This window comes from Physcomitrium patens, chromosome 4 (genome assembly GCF_059467195.1).
Source record: "Physcomitrium patens ecotype Gransden chromosome 4, ASM5946719v1, whole genome shotgun sequence".
NCBI classification, from domain to species: Eukaryota; Viridiplantae; Streptophyta; class Bryopsida; order Funariales; family Funariaceae; genus Physcomitrium; species Physcomitrium patens.
This window is the reverse complement of record NC_143413.1, coordinates 12,256,600-12,272,486: the sequence shown is the minus strand read 5'-3', so window position 1 is coordinate 12,272,486 and position 15,887 is coordinate 12,256,600. Positions and strand designations below refer to the sequence as shown.

The 15,887-nt window shown below is 36.9% G+C and overlaps 3 protein-coding genes across 11 annotated transcripts; 2 read left to right on the top strand and 1 right to left on the bottom strand.

Annotated features, from left to right (window-relative positions):
* The first annotated feature begins 1,850 nt into the window (after positions 1-1,850).
* Positions 1,851-5,323, top strand: LOC112281840 (E3 ubiquitin-protein ligase RHF2A). Of its 4 annotated transcripts, none has more exons than XM_073533721.2 (8): positions 1,851-2,203; positions 2,381-2,529; positions 2,815-2,861; positions 3,230-3,292; positions 3,414-3,522; positions 3,912-4,219; positions 4,411-4,506; positions 4,650-5,323. In XM_073533721.2, the coding sequence occupies exons 2-8, from the start codon at positions 2,428-2,430 to the stop codon at positions 4,690-4,692; spliced, it is 768 nt and encodes a 255-aa protein (XP_073389822.1). In that variant the 5' UTR covers positions 1,851-2,203; positions 2,381-2,427; the 3' UTR covers positions 4,693-5,323. The 4 variants fall into 4 exon arrangements, with proteins under 4 accessions (XP_073389822.1, XP_073389821.1, XP_073389823.1 ...); XM_073533720.1 differs by having other exon boundaries at positions 1,866-2,203; positions 4,417-4,506; positions 4,676-5,323; XM_073533722.1 differs by having other exon boundaries at positions 1,866-2,203; positions 4,417-4,506.
* Positions 5,324-8,092: 2,769 nt separating this feature from the next.
* LOC112281627 (F-box protein At5g52880) lies at positions 8,093-11,173 on the bottom strand. 2 transcript variants are annotated; one of them, XM_024518347.3, is made up of 7 exons: positions 10,968-11,173; positions 10,345-10,470; positions 9,994-10,148; positions 9,467-9,554; positions 9,164-9,306; positions 8,850-9,001; positions 8,093-8,683 (listed from the first exon to the last, which is right to left on the bottom strand). In XM_024518347.3, exons 1-7 carry the CDS (start codon positions 11,015-11,017, stop codon positions 8,486-8,488), a joined length of 912 nt encoding a protein of 303 aa, XP_024374115.1. In that variant the 5' UTR covers positions 11,018-11,173; the 3' UTR covers positions 8,093-8,485. The 2 variants fall into 2 exon arrangements, with proteins under 2 accessions (XP_024374115.1, XP_024374116.1); XM_024518348.3 differs by having other exon boundaries at positions 8,850-9,018; positions 9,199-9,306.
* Positions 11,174-11,261: 88 nt separating this feature from the next.
* On the top strand, positions 11,262-15,116 carry LOC112281626 (poly(ADP-ribose) glycohydrolase 1). Of its 5 annotated transcripts, XM_090249786.1 has the most exons (6): positions 11,262-11,557; positions 12,099-12,211; positions 12,443-12,510; positions 12,737-13,302; positions 13,510-14,223; positions 14,648-15,116. In XM_090249786.1, exons 4-6 carry the CDS (start codon positions 12,790-12,792, stop codon positions 14,843-14,845), a joined length of 1,425 nt encoding a protein of 474 aa, XP_090105912.1. In that variant the 5' UTR covers positions 11,262-11,557; positions 12,099-12,211; positions 12,443-12,510; positions 12,737-12,789; the 3' UTR covers positions 14,846-15,116. The 5 variants fall into 5 exon arrangements, with proteins under 5 accessions (XP_090105912.1, XP_024374111.1, XP_090105911.1 ...); XM_024518343.3 differs by having other exon boundaries at positions 11,353-11,557; positions 12,443-13,302; XM_024518344.3 differs by having other exon boundaries at positions 11,374-11,557; positions 12,435-13,302.
* Positions 15,117-15,887: the final 771 nt, after the last annotated feature.

Sequence of the window (15,887 nt, the reverse complement as noted above, 5' to 3'; positions counted from 1 at the left end):
TGATACTTACCTACAGTTGGGGAGTGGATAAGTTTTGTTCCATGGCTTAATATTGAGATTCTACCAGTTTGAATCAAGTATTATTATTATTATTATTATTATTATCATCATCATTATGCTTTAACAAATGCATGCATATCTTACTTGACCTCCTTTAAAAATGATCGGAATTTGTAAAATTGATTCATTTTTAAGTTTTGGTGAACCACATTGAATTATATATGTACAGATAAGTATTTATTGATTTTTTTAGTAATTCAATTATAAGTGTAAAAAAATAACATTCTTATTAATATTATTATTTAGAATTTGATGATAAGAAATCAACTAATAGATACCATTTCAACCATGGTTTCAAGTTTCATCATATGCTTGAAACAATTTTTGATGGACTTAGAAGTCTTATACTTAAAAAAGTGTAGGTAAACTTTGTAGTCATTATCTACATAATACATAAGCCAAACTTCTTCAAAACGTTCAAACAATAATTTCTTCAAATAAAAGCATTAATTCATAAAGAATTCTAAGTGGTAGTCCACATTTTGTTTTTGGCTATTTCCAAAAGCGGCCAAGTTATCATATTTTTGAGTTTTTTTTTATAAAGAAGTATTATGTTTAAAAAATCCTATAAATTTGTATATGTAAACTAGCATGATTATTTCCTTTTAAGTTGTTTGTGTTGATATTTTAAAAAAATGTGATATATAATGAGAAGTTACTTATTTCTTTTGGATATTGAATGAAGGACAGATTATTATGGACCTGGTTATATTGGCCATATCACCAAAAACTAGGTTAATATTTTATACATTGTATACATAAGTAATGGTTGAAGACACAAGTAATATATACAGTCATCTACAGCTTGGACTAGATCATAAAATATCTACATGAAATCTTTACATACAACAAATAATATATAAGAATTCTTAAAGTTGGTACTTACATTAGACTAATTTTTAGAAAACATATTTATTTAACAAAAATCACAATTACAAATTCATCTTACTTAAATTCTCTTGCATAATCGTCAATTTGTTTCATAAAAAAAGATTCCAGGGAATTTGAATTTACAGACTCTTAAACAATTATACAAATTTTAAAAATAAATTAAAAAATATTTGTATCTTCAGAATACATATTGCATGTTCACATACCACAAACTGTTTTTTTTTTTTAAATTTTAACACTCTCAACTCTTATTAATCTCTATATTGTAGTAATTCTATGACAACCTACTTAAATTTTTTTAAAGCTTATTAAAAAAAAAAAAAACCAATTCAATAATTATCAGAGCTTTTTAGTATATATATATATATATATATATATATATATATAATTTCAACATGGAAAAAAAAAGTTACAAGTCTTTGAAAAGCACTGCCTGTACAAATCAACGTGAGTATATATATTTTTAATATAAAGAAAATAATACTATCATTTAATAGTGATTAAATTTTATACTTTTATTAACATAAAAATTAATAAAACTAGATAAAAACATCATGAAAAAACCCTTATAAATGTAAACCACATGATATTTTATTTAATATATTTATCCTAAAAACACATCGATTGTAGCACCAAGCATAGCAAAGTAAAAGTTGGGTTTTGCTCATTCCTATCCCCTCCCTCCCTCTCAAACAAAGGAGGACGACAAAAAGGGTGTGAGAATGCTAATAAAGAAAGTGAATGCCACATGTTCCCCATGTTCCCCACTAAAGGACCCCCCACCCTCCGTAAGGCAGAGGAATCCCGGGGCGGAATCACTGGACAGAACTCGGGGTGAGATGACCGCGAGTTTTGCCTTCGTCCAAGGGAAACTGGACTCCCGTTTCCAACACCCTCCTTCCCTTCCCTCACTCACTTACCCATGCTCCTTCTTCTACTTCTGCTCTTGCTCCTCCTCGTCCTCCTTCGATACCAAAGCTCAAGCCCACGCTCAAGCCCATGCCCACGCTCAAGCCCACGCCCAAGCCCATGCCCACACCGAGACTCAGGGCTATGGCTGGTCTTCTTCTTCTACGCTGACCATCGTCTTCACCACTGCGACTACTCCATCCTACTCTCTCTAGTGCCCGTCTGCGTCGTTTCTAAGCCAACAACGGTGATTGTAGGGGGCGGTGCCCTGTGGTGGTACAGTGTCGCTGCAGATAACGTCACGGTCGATCGGTGCCCGATTTTCGTGTCGGTCGTAATCGTGGTAGGATATTGTTTCGAGTTTCTGAAGAGAAGGGGAAAGGGGAAGAGGGAGAGACATGTAGTAGTAGTTGTTTGATCGTGTGGTTAATGGCGGGAGGTGTGTGATTGAGTGAGTGAGTTTTGACCCTGGATGCGCGAAGGAGGAGAAGAAGTGCTTAGTGGTGGTGCTGTGACGCAGTGTGCTCTAGAGGGGAATTCGTTGTTTGCGGCGACGCGGAAGAGTCCATGTCATCAGCGGCGGAATTTGTTGAGGGCGGTGCTCAGGATCCCTGCGACGATGCTTGCAGCATCTGTCTGGAGTCCTTTTGTGACGATGATCCTGCCACTGTAAGCGGCCAATCCTCAGGACTTGGCTTTTGGATGGTTTTGACCTCGTGGAGCTTGGAAGTCGTAGATTATATTGAGAGTATTGGTTTGGTGTATTCGAGCGTAGTGCTTAATGGTCTCATTTACATCTGGTAGTTTTTTATAGTTTTAATTGCTATTACGGGTTTGGAAGCACGTCAGTTCTTGTCTCGATGTTACTCGGACGTTTTCTTGTTGTGAGGTGCGCTGAATTCGACCTGATCCTGTCATTAAACTGGTTGTCTGTTTGTTTCTGAACTGTCGCAGGTTACCAACTGCAGGCACGAGTACCATCTGCAGTGCATTCTTGAATGGTAAGCGCTGTGTTCTAGTAGGCATCCCTGCTTCCGCAATTGTACCGATTCTTCCCCTGAATGTCGGAACTTATTGTGGCGGGTAGTGGAATTCAATTTTGGTTTCTTTGATTAGTATGATGGGTATGTAGATGCAAATTCTACATTCATGTGAATCCCTCATTATAGTTTTTGGTTCAAGGAACGAGGTTGGCACTCTTCGATGTTCTCATTTGAAAGGGTTAATAGTATTCCATGACTGTCGTTTTGTAACATTTCAAGACTGTCCACGATTGACTGATGTAAGCACATCGTTGAGGTGAAATTCAATTGCTGATGCACTTGTTAATTTCCTACATCCCGCCCTTGCCGTTTTTTGGCACTTGCAGGTCACAGCGAAGCAAGGAGTGTCCAATGTGTTGGCAGCCACTTACCTTGAAGGACTCTAAAAGGTATCGCATTTGTAGTCCTAAATTCGCGTGCGGATTGTAATTGTGGTTTGCTTTATCTTCGCTGAAGGAAAGTGGTTGAAAATCATCTTGTGGTTTATGCCACTGATCACATTTATTGCAGTCAAGAACTACTGATTGCGGTAGAGCAGGAGCGAGCGTTACGACGTCACAAAACACAGGCTGCTCAAATGTATCATCGACCTTCAGTCGAGGAATATGGGTTCGATCGAGTAAGCGTTTTGCATTCCATGATAAAAAAATAAAAAACAAAAAACAAAAAAACTGTCATTCCAATGCCAAGGAGCCTAATTTAATTGACCACATTTTAATGAATTAGAGTCTGCGATAACGGTGTATTCTTTTCTGAAGAATAAGGAAGGAATCATTATGGCAGCGCAGCCAAGCGCCATCAGAGTCCGGAAATTTTGTAGATATGATCTTGACAGTCATACAGCTTTAATCTGTTTTACTAATTTCCTACTTCACTATCCTCACTAATTCGCATTAAGGTTTTCTTCATTATAATCAATGGTATTTCTCATCAACGGTATTCGCGTTTTTGATTTTCATTTTAAGTCGTTCGTTGTTTCTTTAATTCTCTCTTCGCATGTTACTGCAGTTCGCATCCTATGGGGACGAGAATTGCATCATGCAACATTTGGCGGCCATGGCTATGGGACGAGCTCATCCAATGAGCTGGAGGGAACATATTCGCTCTCGGCCATCTACTACTGCTCAGGGTCGTCCGCATTATGTGCTTGTTTCTGGTGCACCTGCTGGAGCGCCTTCTTCCCCTGCATCCAGTTCTCCAGTTGCATCACCTCCGCAGACTTCCGATATTGAAACATCACTTGCAACTGTCTTTTCGTTTCCGTGTTACTCTGCTCCTACTAGGGACAGTCACTCAGCTAATTCTTCAACTCCTAGGTGAGTTTAGGTCTTCAGATGTGTTATTGCTGGTCAATGGTTAATGGTTGCTGTTGCAGATTGGTGGTCTATTGTGATTCTCGTAAAATTCATAATCAGGGAAATGAGATGGAGAACATATGTTGATTTGACTTGAATTCCTTGTCAAATTGTGTGTGTTGATCTTAGACTGATTAATGTGTTGCCGCTAGAATCAGGTCAGAGAACCTTCAATTAGATGAGCACGGAACATCTTCTTCAGAGTCTCTTGATACCTTCAAATCTCGTTTGGTTGCAGCATCCACCAGGTATAATTCAGTTACAATATGGAGGCACCCATCGTTTGAATTGGCAAGTTATTGTTATTATTGCTGTTACATCATGTTTTTACTTAGTCCTGGTCCTACAGAACCTTGTGTAACCTCACAAATTGTCGGTGTTTACACCGAAGGTTCCTGATGTGCCTATGCATGACAGATACAAGGAATCTTTGACGAAGAGCACTAAAGGATTCCGTGAAAGGTTGAGAACACGAGGTGGAATGATGCAAGATATTGGTGCTCGGGCACGGGAGATGAGTGCTGGAGTATGTCGAACCTGGGTGTCTGTTGAGCCAGGAACGGATCGAACAGATGGATCCAACTCTTCTTCTGGACAACTGTCCAGGACCCCTCATCCGCCGCCCGACCGTCCTTCTGATCTCGTTGGTTCTGGCTCAGTCTCAGCAGGATTACCGAGAAGCAACTCTGCTGTTTCTCCGAAACCCGAGCCTTGCTACTACACCTGAACAAGTAGAGGGGCAGAAGTTTAGTTCCAAAAATAATCTGTGGGAGTAGTTCACTTTCAAATAAGGGCAAATGCTGACTTTCATGGCTACTCTGCCTGCAAAGCAGATTCTGTGGCGGTAAAACATGGTACACCATTTGCAAAGTAAATTGTAAAGAGTTAGATCATGCTCAAGATCTGCGAGAAGATAGATAATTTTAAGCGCGGTCTCATATCTTGCCATTAGTAAATTCTGTAATGTGCAATCTTGAACTGCACGTTAGTCTTTGTCATCGTCAATTATATGCTATGTAGATCTACAATTCATTATGTCTGAATTTTAATTAAATCGTTTATGTATCTCCGATTCTTATTTGTTTACTGTAAACCTTGGCATTTCACAATTTTAAGTCCATGCATTTCGGAGAAACTTGTCTGAAACACGGATGCTTTTGTGTAGAGTGAAGCCATAATATTTTGAAGGCATAGATTGAAGTGTTAGAACGATTGAAAGTAAAGACCGGCAAAAGCAGTGATCACAAAATAGTGGTCACAATAATTACTTGAGAAGAAATTAACATTTGGCACCAAGAATAAAATTAAATTGTGCAGGAGTTTAAAAGTAACAGTTACAGATATTCTATAATTATATATTATTTATTTATTATTATTTTGCATGATTAAAAAATGAAAACTATTTTTAAATAATAAAATATAGAAAAAGAACAAGATATCATGATTTGATGGCTTTATTAATTTTAAATGATATTAAATATCAATTTTTGTTATATTTTAAATCATTCTCAAAAAAATATAACAAAATTATTATAATTTTTTTTATGAAAATAATTATTAAAATAATTATGAAAATTTGTACTTTTTAATAATATATTTTTGACTAATTGCTTAATGGTTTAAATTCCTTTATGTCTCACAACTAGCAAATTATAGTAGTTGTATGTTGCTTTGAGAAAAAAATGTATTTTAATTTATTTATGCTATTTCTTTAAAAACAAAAGTTATAGTTATGTTAAAAATTATTAATGTGACTTAATTAACATGTAATAATTATCATATCTATTTTTGAAATTATCTTTAGTCAACAATCAAAGTTAACTAAAAATATTTTTAGCTCAAGTTTTTGAGGAGTTCTAACCAAATAAGTAGATTGTGTGAGCCAATTAAAAGCTATAGCTATAAGTTGTTAATTATAAGTAGCCAAGAATATATTAAGAATAATTTGATGCATCAAATATAATAAAAATTTAGATAATTAAATTTATTTTTAATAAACACAATGCTACTTTTTTCAAAAGCTTAAGAATTAATACACAAAAAAAATTCATTATCTGCAACCTCAATGAAATTTTTGTTGCTTATTGACTTTAAGAGTTATTCAAAAACATCCAATTTATTTGCCAAAAACAATATGGATAACTCAAAATTTTCTTCCAATAAGTTAACAAATATTAGAATTGTTAGGTATAATTTTAAGTCTATTGTCTACTTGAAGATGGATGAATGTATTCAAAAATTACTTATTAGAATGTTGAACTGTATAAAAGAGAAAACCTCTTCATAATTAGTAATATTAATAATAAGGAGATTTAGGCAAAAATATTTAAAAAATATTTATTTGAATATATATATATATATATATATATATATATGAGAATGACGTAGTTCCTTAGATATAGCTATAAGCCACTTATTTTTTTAATAATATTAAAAGAATAGAATTAATATATATCCAATAATTACCAAATCTATTACATTAAATAAAGATAGATGTGTATAAAAATCCAAGCATAGAAGTAGTGCATTTTGAATCTAATCATGTTTTTTTTTTAAAATATTTTTCTCTATAATTAAAAAAAAATATGATATTGATGTTATAATATAATTTTAGTTATAAAAAAAAACTCCTTACTTTTGGATGATTTGATTTTGTTTATTTATTTTTATTAATTTTGGTGCATTATAAGTGATAAAAAATAATATCAATAATATTTTAAATAAATATATGGATTTATTAAATAATAACTTTAAGAATGATATTATTAATTTAGTCAAACAAATTGGGACAATCTAATGGCTATATATCATTCAATATTTTGACAATTTATGATATTTATAACTTGATTTTAGAAAAAATGTTTGAAGATAATACCAAATTTGGTTGGTTGTAGTAATTGACATGGTTTGAAGTAAAATTTTTTAGACTATGCTTTTAATTTGGACCAATTTAATTTGGAGGTTAGATATTAGAAATATCCCCCATTGAGATACAATATAAAATTAGAGCTTTATTTAGATATAGTTTAGAATCCAAATTAACTAATCGTAGTTTTTTGTCAATAGATAAAATACATCATGCCATCTACTATATATGACGGTTAGTCATATTCACTAGTAGATTTACTTAGATAAATAGAACTAGATAGAAATAAGTAGAATTAAGTTAAATTGTTGATACTTTTTTTTAGAGATTTTATAGACTTTATATATTCTTATGAATAATTGATAGGTTGACAACTTAGATGATAAGCTAGCCATATGTTGCACATTTAGCAACTTGTACTAAAAGTTGGTCATATAGTGTCCATATTAGAAACTTGCTTTATAAATTAAACACATGTCTTATAAGTTGAACACATGTCATATAGTCAATAAGATATTGCCACACAATTCTTTAGTAGGTAATATATACAGAAGTAAAAGTGAGACCTCTTTATTCTTGTCAATGCTTTTTTTTATATTTTTACCTTGATTCAAGACTTCTTAATCTTTTTGCATTTGACAATAGTCATTTTTGTTTCAATTCTAAATTTATTTTTTCACTTATATTCTACATAAATTCTAAAATGAACTAAAATATTAAGTTCTATTTAAAATATAAATGAATAGAATATGTTATTACAAGTAATATTAATATTAATTTGGTAAATAGAAAATAATTAATAGAATATTTTTATCATGACATTTCTTATTCATTATTTAAACCACTTAATACCCAATGGTTTTGTTCTCTTGGATATATTATTTTTGTTCTTCCAAACTAATCATTACCAATTTAAGGTATAGCATTTGGGAGATGATGACTCCACCCAAAGAAATGTCGACTTGTAGTTGTTCCAAAATCCAAAAATGCCCATTTGACAATTTTGTGTTACCACACAGCTATAAAGATCAACCTTAAACCCTATCTACAAATCCACTGGAAGCAATTGGACTGTCCAAGATCCAGATGAATAGAATCACAAGTATATTCTCTGCTATATCCACTGGGGTAGAATCACAGGGATAACATAATCCAGGTCTAACGGCTTCAGGAGGCGACAATGTAGCAACGAAGGTCGTTACTGAGCTTTACAGTCAAGAGGCAACGGATTTGAATGAAACAACAGAAATAGATCTCGTGATGTGTTGTGTCGGTATTGACTCACCGACACCGTATATCCTCGAGGTATATACACGGCAGATCGTGCTGCTCACCTGGCGAGCTCAGCATCGGATGGTCTCTCATGCATCCTCTTGTGCATACCGACATCTCGCGCTTCCTGGAGGTTGAGACTTAATGTGAATTCGATCTGCGTCCAGGGTGACCTTCCTAACCTGCCATAACCTGAAAGAATTTTGGGTGGAGTCATCATCCGAATCACTGCTGCTAGAATAATCAGAAGCTTTTGGCGTGACGGAACGCTCCACGTACCTCACAACCTGCGACCACCCAGAGGCAACATCATCATAAGCAGGTCTACGCTGTCACAATTGAATCATTCCCAGGAAATAAGAGGTTTTTCACAGTTCGAAGGGCATTATTCCAGATGTCTTTTCAAAACATTTATTGATTTACAGAGAGTGCTTACGAAGGTGCAAAACATACCTGACTGAGGGACATAGAATGAGGTAAATGAATTTTTTTGTTTGCAACACACATGCCCTTGACAGGTTTCCAATGAGGCTCTACCAACCACAGTACTTTTTGGCAGACTGAACAGAAAGCTCTGTTTGAGAAGAAAAGTTTTTCTCTATGCTCTGCAAATAGTGCATAACTGACATAATATAAGATAATGTTACGATCATACAAAACTCAGAATGAAACAACTCTAATTGGGGGTTTTGCGACAATACACATCAAAGATTACTGCTGCACCAGCTTAATGACTAAAAAATACAATCTTCCAGCCTCTGATTTACCTTTGATGTCTATAAAAGCTTTGAAAGTTTCATACCAGAATCCAACTGGAACCTCTTGTGGTTCAAGTGAACCCTTTGCAGCGAATAGGGATTTGAATTGATTGCACCAAAGTGCGTTATCCGTTGCTGCAACATTCCACGTCCTGCAATAAAGCACATCTTCCACCAAATTATGAGTTCCTCCGCTTAAAAAGAAATCGGTAACTCTTGATAAAGCACGAGGTGAATACTGTTGAAGTTCATTAACCATAACAAAGCTGGCAACTTCCTTCAAAATTTATACTGGTGATAAGTCTCATTGACCTGCAAACAGCAGAAGCTATGGCCAACGACTGGGGATCCAGATATTCGAATACATGTAGTAGTGTGTCCCCTGACAGTTGTGAGCATTCTGTCAAAACATCCAAAGACAAACACTTGAGATCTCTTCTCTAGTGATTTGACATACTTAAACAACTCGTCAACAACATAACTTTGGCTATGAAAAGTTAGACTGTTCTACTATAGAAAGATTGAGAAAACATTAATATTTTTCTATTTTCAACCACACTAAGCTTATTCTGCACAAAATATCTCTAGGAATAGAGCGTCTCAGGAAGAAACAATGCCGTGACTACCCAGTCCCAAGGGAGCAAGACTTGTCCTTTATCGAAAACAGCTTGTCATTCTATACTACAGCATGAAAAAGACAACGCATTTTTGTATTATGCCTCATCACCTTCAGCTAAAAGACACAAAGCAACATAGGCACAAAACCAGCCAAACATAGGGCTGCTACCTAAATAAAAATAACGAAGTTGTGAGGTATAGTAGCACGTCATACAAATTACCAGGCAAAGGTTCAGGGTATTTAAACTGTCGGTGCCATGTTATCATAGCAATCTTGTGTTGAAGGGCAGCTGAAGCACGCCTCTGCTTAGGAAAAACGTCTTCTACTGTTTGGAGTAACAACCTTGCAGCTTCTAGCTGTTGCTTATTCTCCATTCTGCCACCATCACAACAGTACGAGATATTTCAGCATGAATCCTATTCCCCAATGCCCATCCCCTTCTATTCGGAATTGCACAATCATATGATGAGCCTAGGGAGAAGCCAGAATGAAGTCCATGTCAAAAAATTGATGAAGCTTATTTCAAAACATTGGATAGACTCATAGATATAGAATATAAGAAGACACGTACTCTGGCAAACTGCGAAATGCATGTACGACATCTTCGTAAAGAATGGACTGAAGTGGTTTTGGGGCAGATTTATAGACAGCTTTCAAAATGCCTTGCAGTTCTTTACATGCTTCTACATAATCGTTTCTGCACCACAGAAGTTCAATCTCAGGCCAAGTGGAACGTCAATTTTAATTCATGCTCATAGAATTGAGCAGAAACCATTCAACAGTCCCCACCCACTAAGACAGATAGCAAGACCTAAGACCCCAACCTCGAATTAAGACAAGAATAGTGTATTACCTTTCAAAGGTTGATACTCAATGAATCCTGCATATTTTGATGAAATACTATCAAGGAATACCATCACACATTTCTATCAAGGAACATATAAGATACCACACGTCTCTGCCGGTTACCTCTCAAGGACAATACGTGATCTTCACACCGTATATTTTTTTTCTTGAACAACTCGAAGAAAAAGACACAGCCTCTCTTCTACCAAAAGAATTCCTCCTTGAACACCTCGCTCAATCACAGTTACTCGATGCAAGCGGCCGTGGTGGAAATTCAACATCAATCAAACCTTCCACCAATTCACCCCAACAGCCCTAAAACTGATCTGGATTTGGTACGTATCATACCTGCGCGAGATGGCGTCGCGCAGCTTCAAAGACTGGTAGCGGCGGTCCATGCTTTGATTCGAGAATGGGCTCCGAGTCTGTGCATCAACAATCAGTCACAGTTTCAGAACTGGATAACCTTCACCGATCGCCATAGCCATCTCTGCCTTCGTGGTCTTCAGCAGTAGGACTTCTCGGAAGCCTTCGTGGTCTTTAGCAGTAGGACTTCTCGGAAGCCTTCGTGGACAAGGTCACGTGGCGTCTATTATGGCTAAGTCCACTCCTTCTGCGTTCCCAGGTTCCCGCTTTTTGGTCGTGACTGAGACGACACCTTCGACTTGACTCACCGTCATTTCGGGGCTGAATCGTCTGACCATCGTCACCATTTTTATCTGTACACATTGATTCAGTTTGCGTGAGCTTGTACTTGAGTTCTCAGTCTCGGAGGAAGAGCCCGCGTATTGCTCGGGAGGGTTTCGAAGCTCCTGCTCTGCATTAGATTCTTGGGGTATTGGAAGTTTTTTAGAAGCTGGGATGTCTTTGGCGTTAGCACAGATGGTGCGTGTATAGTCCTGTGAGAAGGTCTCCTAAAAGAAGCTGCCTTTGTAAATGTAAGTGCATCAATTTCGCAATAAGACTCCCTTCTTCAATTGGTCTTAGGGAGCAGCTTTTCTGTTGGGGTGTTTTGCATAGTTTTGTTTTGTTTTCTTTTTGTTTTCTTTTTTTCTTTTTAGCTCTGTTGCAGAGATTTTGTTTCCAACCCTGGCTTCTTAAGTGGTCTTTAGCGGTAAGTCTTTCGAAGGCGTCCCAGTATCGATTAGGTCGTTGAGTATCGTTCTGCATTTGGGACATGTCTGATTTTAGTTCTCTTTGGTCTGCAATCCTTTTACACATACAGGGATTGATTGTCACAATGTGCTCTGTGTCGAAGTCCGACATAGGTCATAGTATGAATAGTGGCCCTAATCCCCTAAGTACTGTTGTGTAATAGGTGAAATCCGTAGGTACCTCACTTCAATCTAAGCACTTTGACAACGAAGGTGCATTCTACCGATCGCCTTCGATTTGTTTTCATTGGCTACACTTATTGCGAAAGAGAGTATTGAAACGTTACGATGGCATCTTCGTGTGCTCTTCTTTGAGGTGTTGTAGGCACAGCACGACTTCGTGTCCCTGGATCAAGGATAGTCTCTGCCAGCGTGCGAAGGAGAAATGGAGTGCCGATTTTGCACAACATATGTAAAAGCTACTAGCTTCCCAGAATGGTGAGGAAAACTGGTTAGACGAACGCAAGCCTAAAAGTTCAGATATCACAGGGGCTATGATAGGTTTAATTAATAGTGGCTGCATGCGCTTGTATTGGGTACGAAAGGTTTTTTTTTTGGAGAATTGCTGATGAAGGGCCACCACCATTTTGTCAAAGAACGGAAGGCCAGGAAATTCAGCAGCCATTTAACCGTAATTGAAATTAAAGCCATTTTGCTCTAGAAACGCAGGTATGGACAAATTTTTGCCTGTAAGGAGGAACCGCAGCTCTGCCGGATATTACGAATGGCCTGAGAAGGTGAAATATTCTCTACTTGCGTTAGCTAAAGGTCCTGGAGCTAGCCATGTAGATAGCGGGGAAGCACTCTATTATTGCATAGTTGACATGCAAGGAGAAAGTGGATTTTTAAATACGCACCACATGGCACGGTGCACTTCAGACGGAATCTCCCTTTTTTTCGATGACCTCCTGTCCCGGTCTGATGCAAAATCATTCTTTCATCAAGTGTTGCCTGGGATCGCAGAACTTGCACTCTCCTTACCGGCTCTGCTGCAAAACCAGTCTAATGATCTGGCTATGCTTTTTACGTTGCACAGTAGAGGAAAAGATGTGGGCTCTTGCACAGAGTTGCGGCCGGATATGGGTTTGAAGCTCCTGCGCGATCAACAGCGAGGGATAGTAGTGTTGAGCCAGCGTCTCGTGGCCTCGCTATTGGCTTGTTCTTTCTTGTGTCTCTACCCGTCCTCAGAGCGTAGGCAAGAGAATTTGCCACACATGAATATCGACCGGCTATTTGCAGGAATTTATGAGAGAGGGGAGAGCATTGAGCATAAGCTTCTCTGTCTCCTTCATTATTTTGAACGAGTCTGTCAGAACATGCCTGAAGGTGTGGTTTCGTTTGAACGGAAAGTTATTTCCTTACAGAATTTGAAATATAGTAATACATTTTGGAGCAGTAGCACAACTTCCATATGTCCTCTCACGGTTGTTGTTGACGGCTCAATTGAGGATCTCGGTCAAGACTGCTTGCAAGTTGATTTTGCGAATAGACTGCTTGGAGGTGGGGCGCTTGGAGACGGCTGCGTTCAGGTTAGATTCTTTTTAAACCCTTATGTGTGAAGTGTAAGGAAAGTGGAAATGAATCATTTTTCATCAACTTTTTCGGTTGTATTTTAGAATTTGTGCGTAAGCTTCTCAAGTATGTATTTAGATTTCGATTCTTTCCAGAGCCTGCAACGATTTCATCAATTGCAGTCGAGCATCTAATACTCTCTTTGGTTGTCTTGATGCTTATAGGAGGAGATTCGGTTTATGATCAACCCTGAGCTTGCTGCGGGAATGGTCTTCCTGCCAGTGATGGCTTCGAATGAATCCATAGAAATAGTTGGTGCAGAGAGGTACTGCTCTTATACAGGCTATGCTTCAAGTTTTCGCTTCAATGGCGACTTCCGTGATGTGATGCCCAGAGATGCTTGGGGACGGAGACGAACGCACGTTATTGCAATTGATGCTCTCTCTCAACCAGGTGACGATCAATTTCGTCTTCCTTATAGAGTGCGAGAGTTAACCAAGGCATATTGTGGGTTCCTGAATTCTGCCAGGTTGAGAGATAATGCTGTAAATTGGAAACCATTCAGGCAGTCCGCAAAATCGAAGGGTCGTGTGGTGAATGAGTCGGAGGATTTAGTACAGAGTGGTGATTCACAGACTAGCGATTTCTCCATTGAGTCACCTCTCATTGTGGATACACGTGATGAATGTAGTAAGTCCGTAGTTATAAAACCCAATGATACTACTGGCACGAGCGGACAATTTCAAGACAAAGATGGTGATAAAATGGGTGCTGAAATTAGAGACGAACTTGGCATAGCGACTGGAAACTGGGGCTGTGGTGTCTTTGGAGGCAATCTGCCACTTAAGTGCATGTTACAATGGTTAGCAGCCTCACAAGCACGGCGTCCGTATTTGTTGTATTTCTCCTTCCAGAACCCCGATGCCCAACGTTTACAGGTACTTGATTTTTATCTTGTCTTTTTTTCTTCTAATATTAGGTACTTGAAGTTTCCAGTGTTATTCTCTGCGACGTATGTATTGCTCAGCGACTCCAACCCAACAATGTTCAAGAGTTCTTTAGGAGCTATTCTATTTGATTCAAATACCTCAAGAATTGATACTGTACTTGTGTTACGAGCTCCTCTCTTAAAGAGTTTGTCTGCTTTTAGTTCAGTGGATAGCATCATATTGTAGGTAGAGTATCAGTCACCTTATCTTTTAAATCCATTCAGATCAAGCTGGTTCAGAAATGTTAATTTTACTCACTTGGGAATCAATTCCTGAAGAACTATGTGGCTGTGAATTGTCAGTTTCAACGGAGGTTTACTGATTTAGGTTTTTTCATTTTTCTTTTTTTCTTTTTCTGTTGGTTAAATGTCAGGAGGTGGCGGATTGGATTCTGCAAGAAGAATGGGTTGTTGGGGAGTTGTGGAGTTTGGTCTCTGAGTATGCTTCAAACAATATCTTCAGAGTGAGTCTCTTTGACTGGATACTACCTCTCCCGGAAACCGAACTAGGCATCTTACAACAATCACATGTTAAAAGACATGGTCAACGAGAAGTGGTCCGACATAGATGAAACGTCTGCAATAGGAATTGAGCATGAATGCCTTAGTGTAGAATAGAACAATTAGAAGTACAATTTTGGAAGTATTCATTAAAACAATAGCACAATGGTTTATTGTTTAGGGTTTTGGCAGCTACCCTCTACAAAGTGAATCATTCATTTCAACAGCCTACTTGAGTAGCTTAACAAGCAAAATTCCAAGTTTGTACGAACATTCCATGTATTCTAAAGTAGCTTAACAAGCTAAATTCCAAGTTTGTATAAACATTCCATGTATTCTAAAGTAGCTTAACAAGCCAAATTCCAAGTTTGTATAAACATTCCATGTATTCTAAAGCAGCTTAACAAGCCAAATTCCAAGTTTGTATAAACATTCCATGTATTCTAAAGCAGCTTAACAAGCCAAATTCCAAGTTTGTATAAACATTCCATGCATTCTAAAGTAGCTTAACAAGCCAAATTCCAAGTTTGTATAAACATTCCATATATTCTAAAGTAGCTTAACAAGCCAAATTCCAAGTTTGTACAAACATTCCATGTATTCTAAAGTAGCTTAACAAGCCAAATTCCAAGTTTGTATAAACATTCCATATATTCTAAAGTAGCTTAACAAGCCAAATTCCAAGTTTGTACAAACATTCCATGTATTCTAAAGTAGCTTAACAAGCCAAATTCCAAGTTTGTATAAACATTCCATGTATTCTAAAGTAGCTTAACAAGCCAAATTCCAAGTTTGTATAAACATTCTATGTATTCTAAAGTAGCTTAACAAGCCAAATTCCAAGTTTGTACAAACATTCCATGTATCCTAAAGTAGCACTATTGCTATCCAAGAGAAACAGTGAGGATCTGAGACAAGAATTCAAGTAGAAAATAGAGATTCTAAAATAATCAAGTTGTTTCATGTAGGAATTGTATAAAAATATATAACATTTGTTTAATAATATATTTATATTTGACAATATTAAAAATATTATATTTATATTATATTTATGTATTGTTGTTTTGGAAAATATGCAAAAAATTTGTTAATTTTGTCAAGGAATTCTGCCTA

Coding starts and splice junctions, on each gene's coding strand:
- LOC112281840 (XM_024518780.2), top strand. CDS start 2,428: ATGTCATCAGCGGCGGAATTTGTTGAGGGCGGTGCTCAGGATCCCTGC. Junction 2,862..3,229: donor CTGCAGTGCATTCTTGAATG/GTAAGCGCTGTG, acceptor TGGCACTTGCAG/GTCACAGCGAAGCAAGGAGT. Junction 4,507..4,675: donor TTGGTTGCAGCATCCACCAG/GTATAATTCAGT, acceptor TATGCATGACAG/ATACAAGGAATCTTTGACGA.
- LOC112281627 (XM_024518347.3), bottom strand. CDS start 11,017: ATGGACCGCCGCTACCAGTCTTTGAAGCTGCGCGACGCCATCTCGCGC. Junction 9,307..9,466: donor ATAGCTTCTGCTGTTTGCAG/GTCAATGAGACT, acceptor GCTTTATTGCAG/GACGTGGAATGTTGCAGCAA. Junction 8,684..8,849: donor ATTCTATGTCCCTCAGTCAG/GTATGTTTTGCA, acceptor GGGTGGTCGCAG/GTTGTGAGGTACGTGGAGCG.
- LOC112281626 (XM_024518343.3), top strand. CDS start 12,445: ATGGACAAATTTTTGCCTGTAAGGAGGAACCGCAGCTCTGCCGGATAT. Junction 13,303..13,509: donor TTGGAGACGGCTGCGTTCAG/GTTAGATTCTTT, acceptor TGATGCTTATAG/GAGGAGATTCGGTTTATGAT. Junction 14,224..14,647: donor CCGATGCCCAACGTTTACAG/GTACTTGATTTT, acceptor GTTAAATGTCAG/GAGGTGGCGGATTGGATTCT.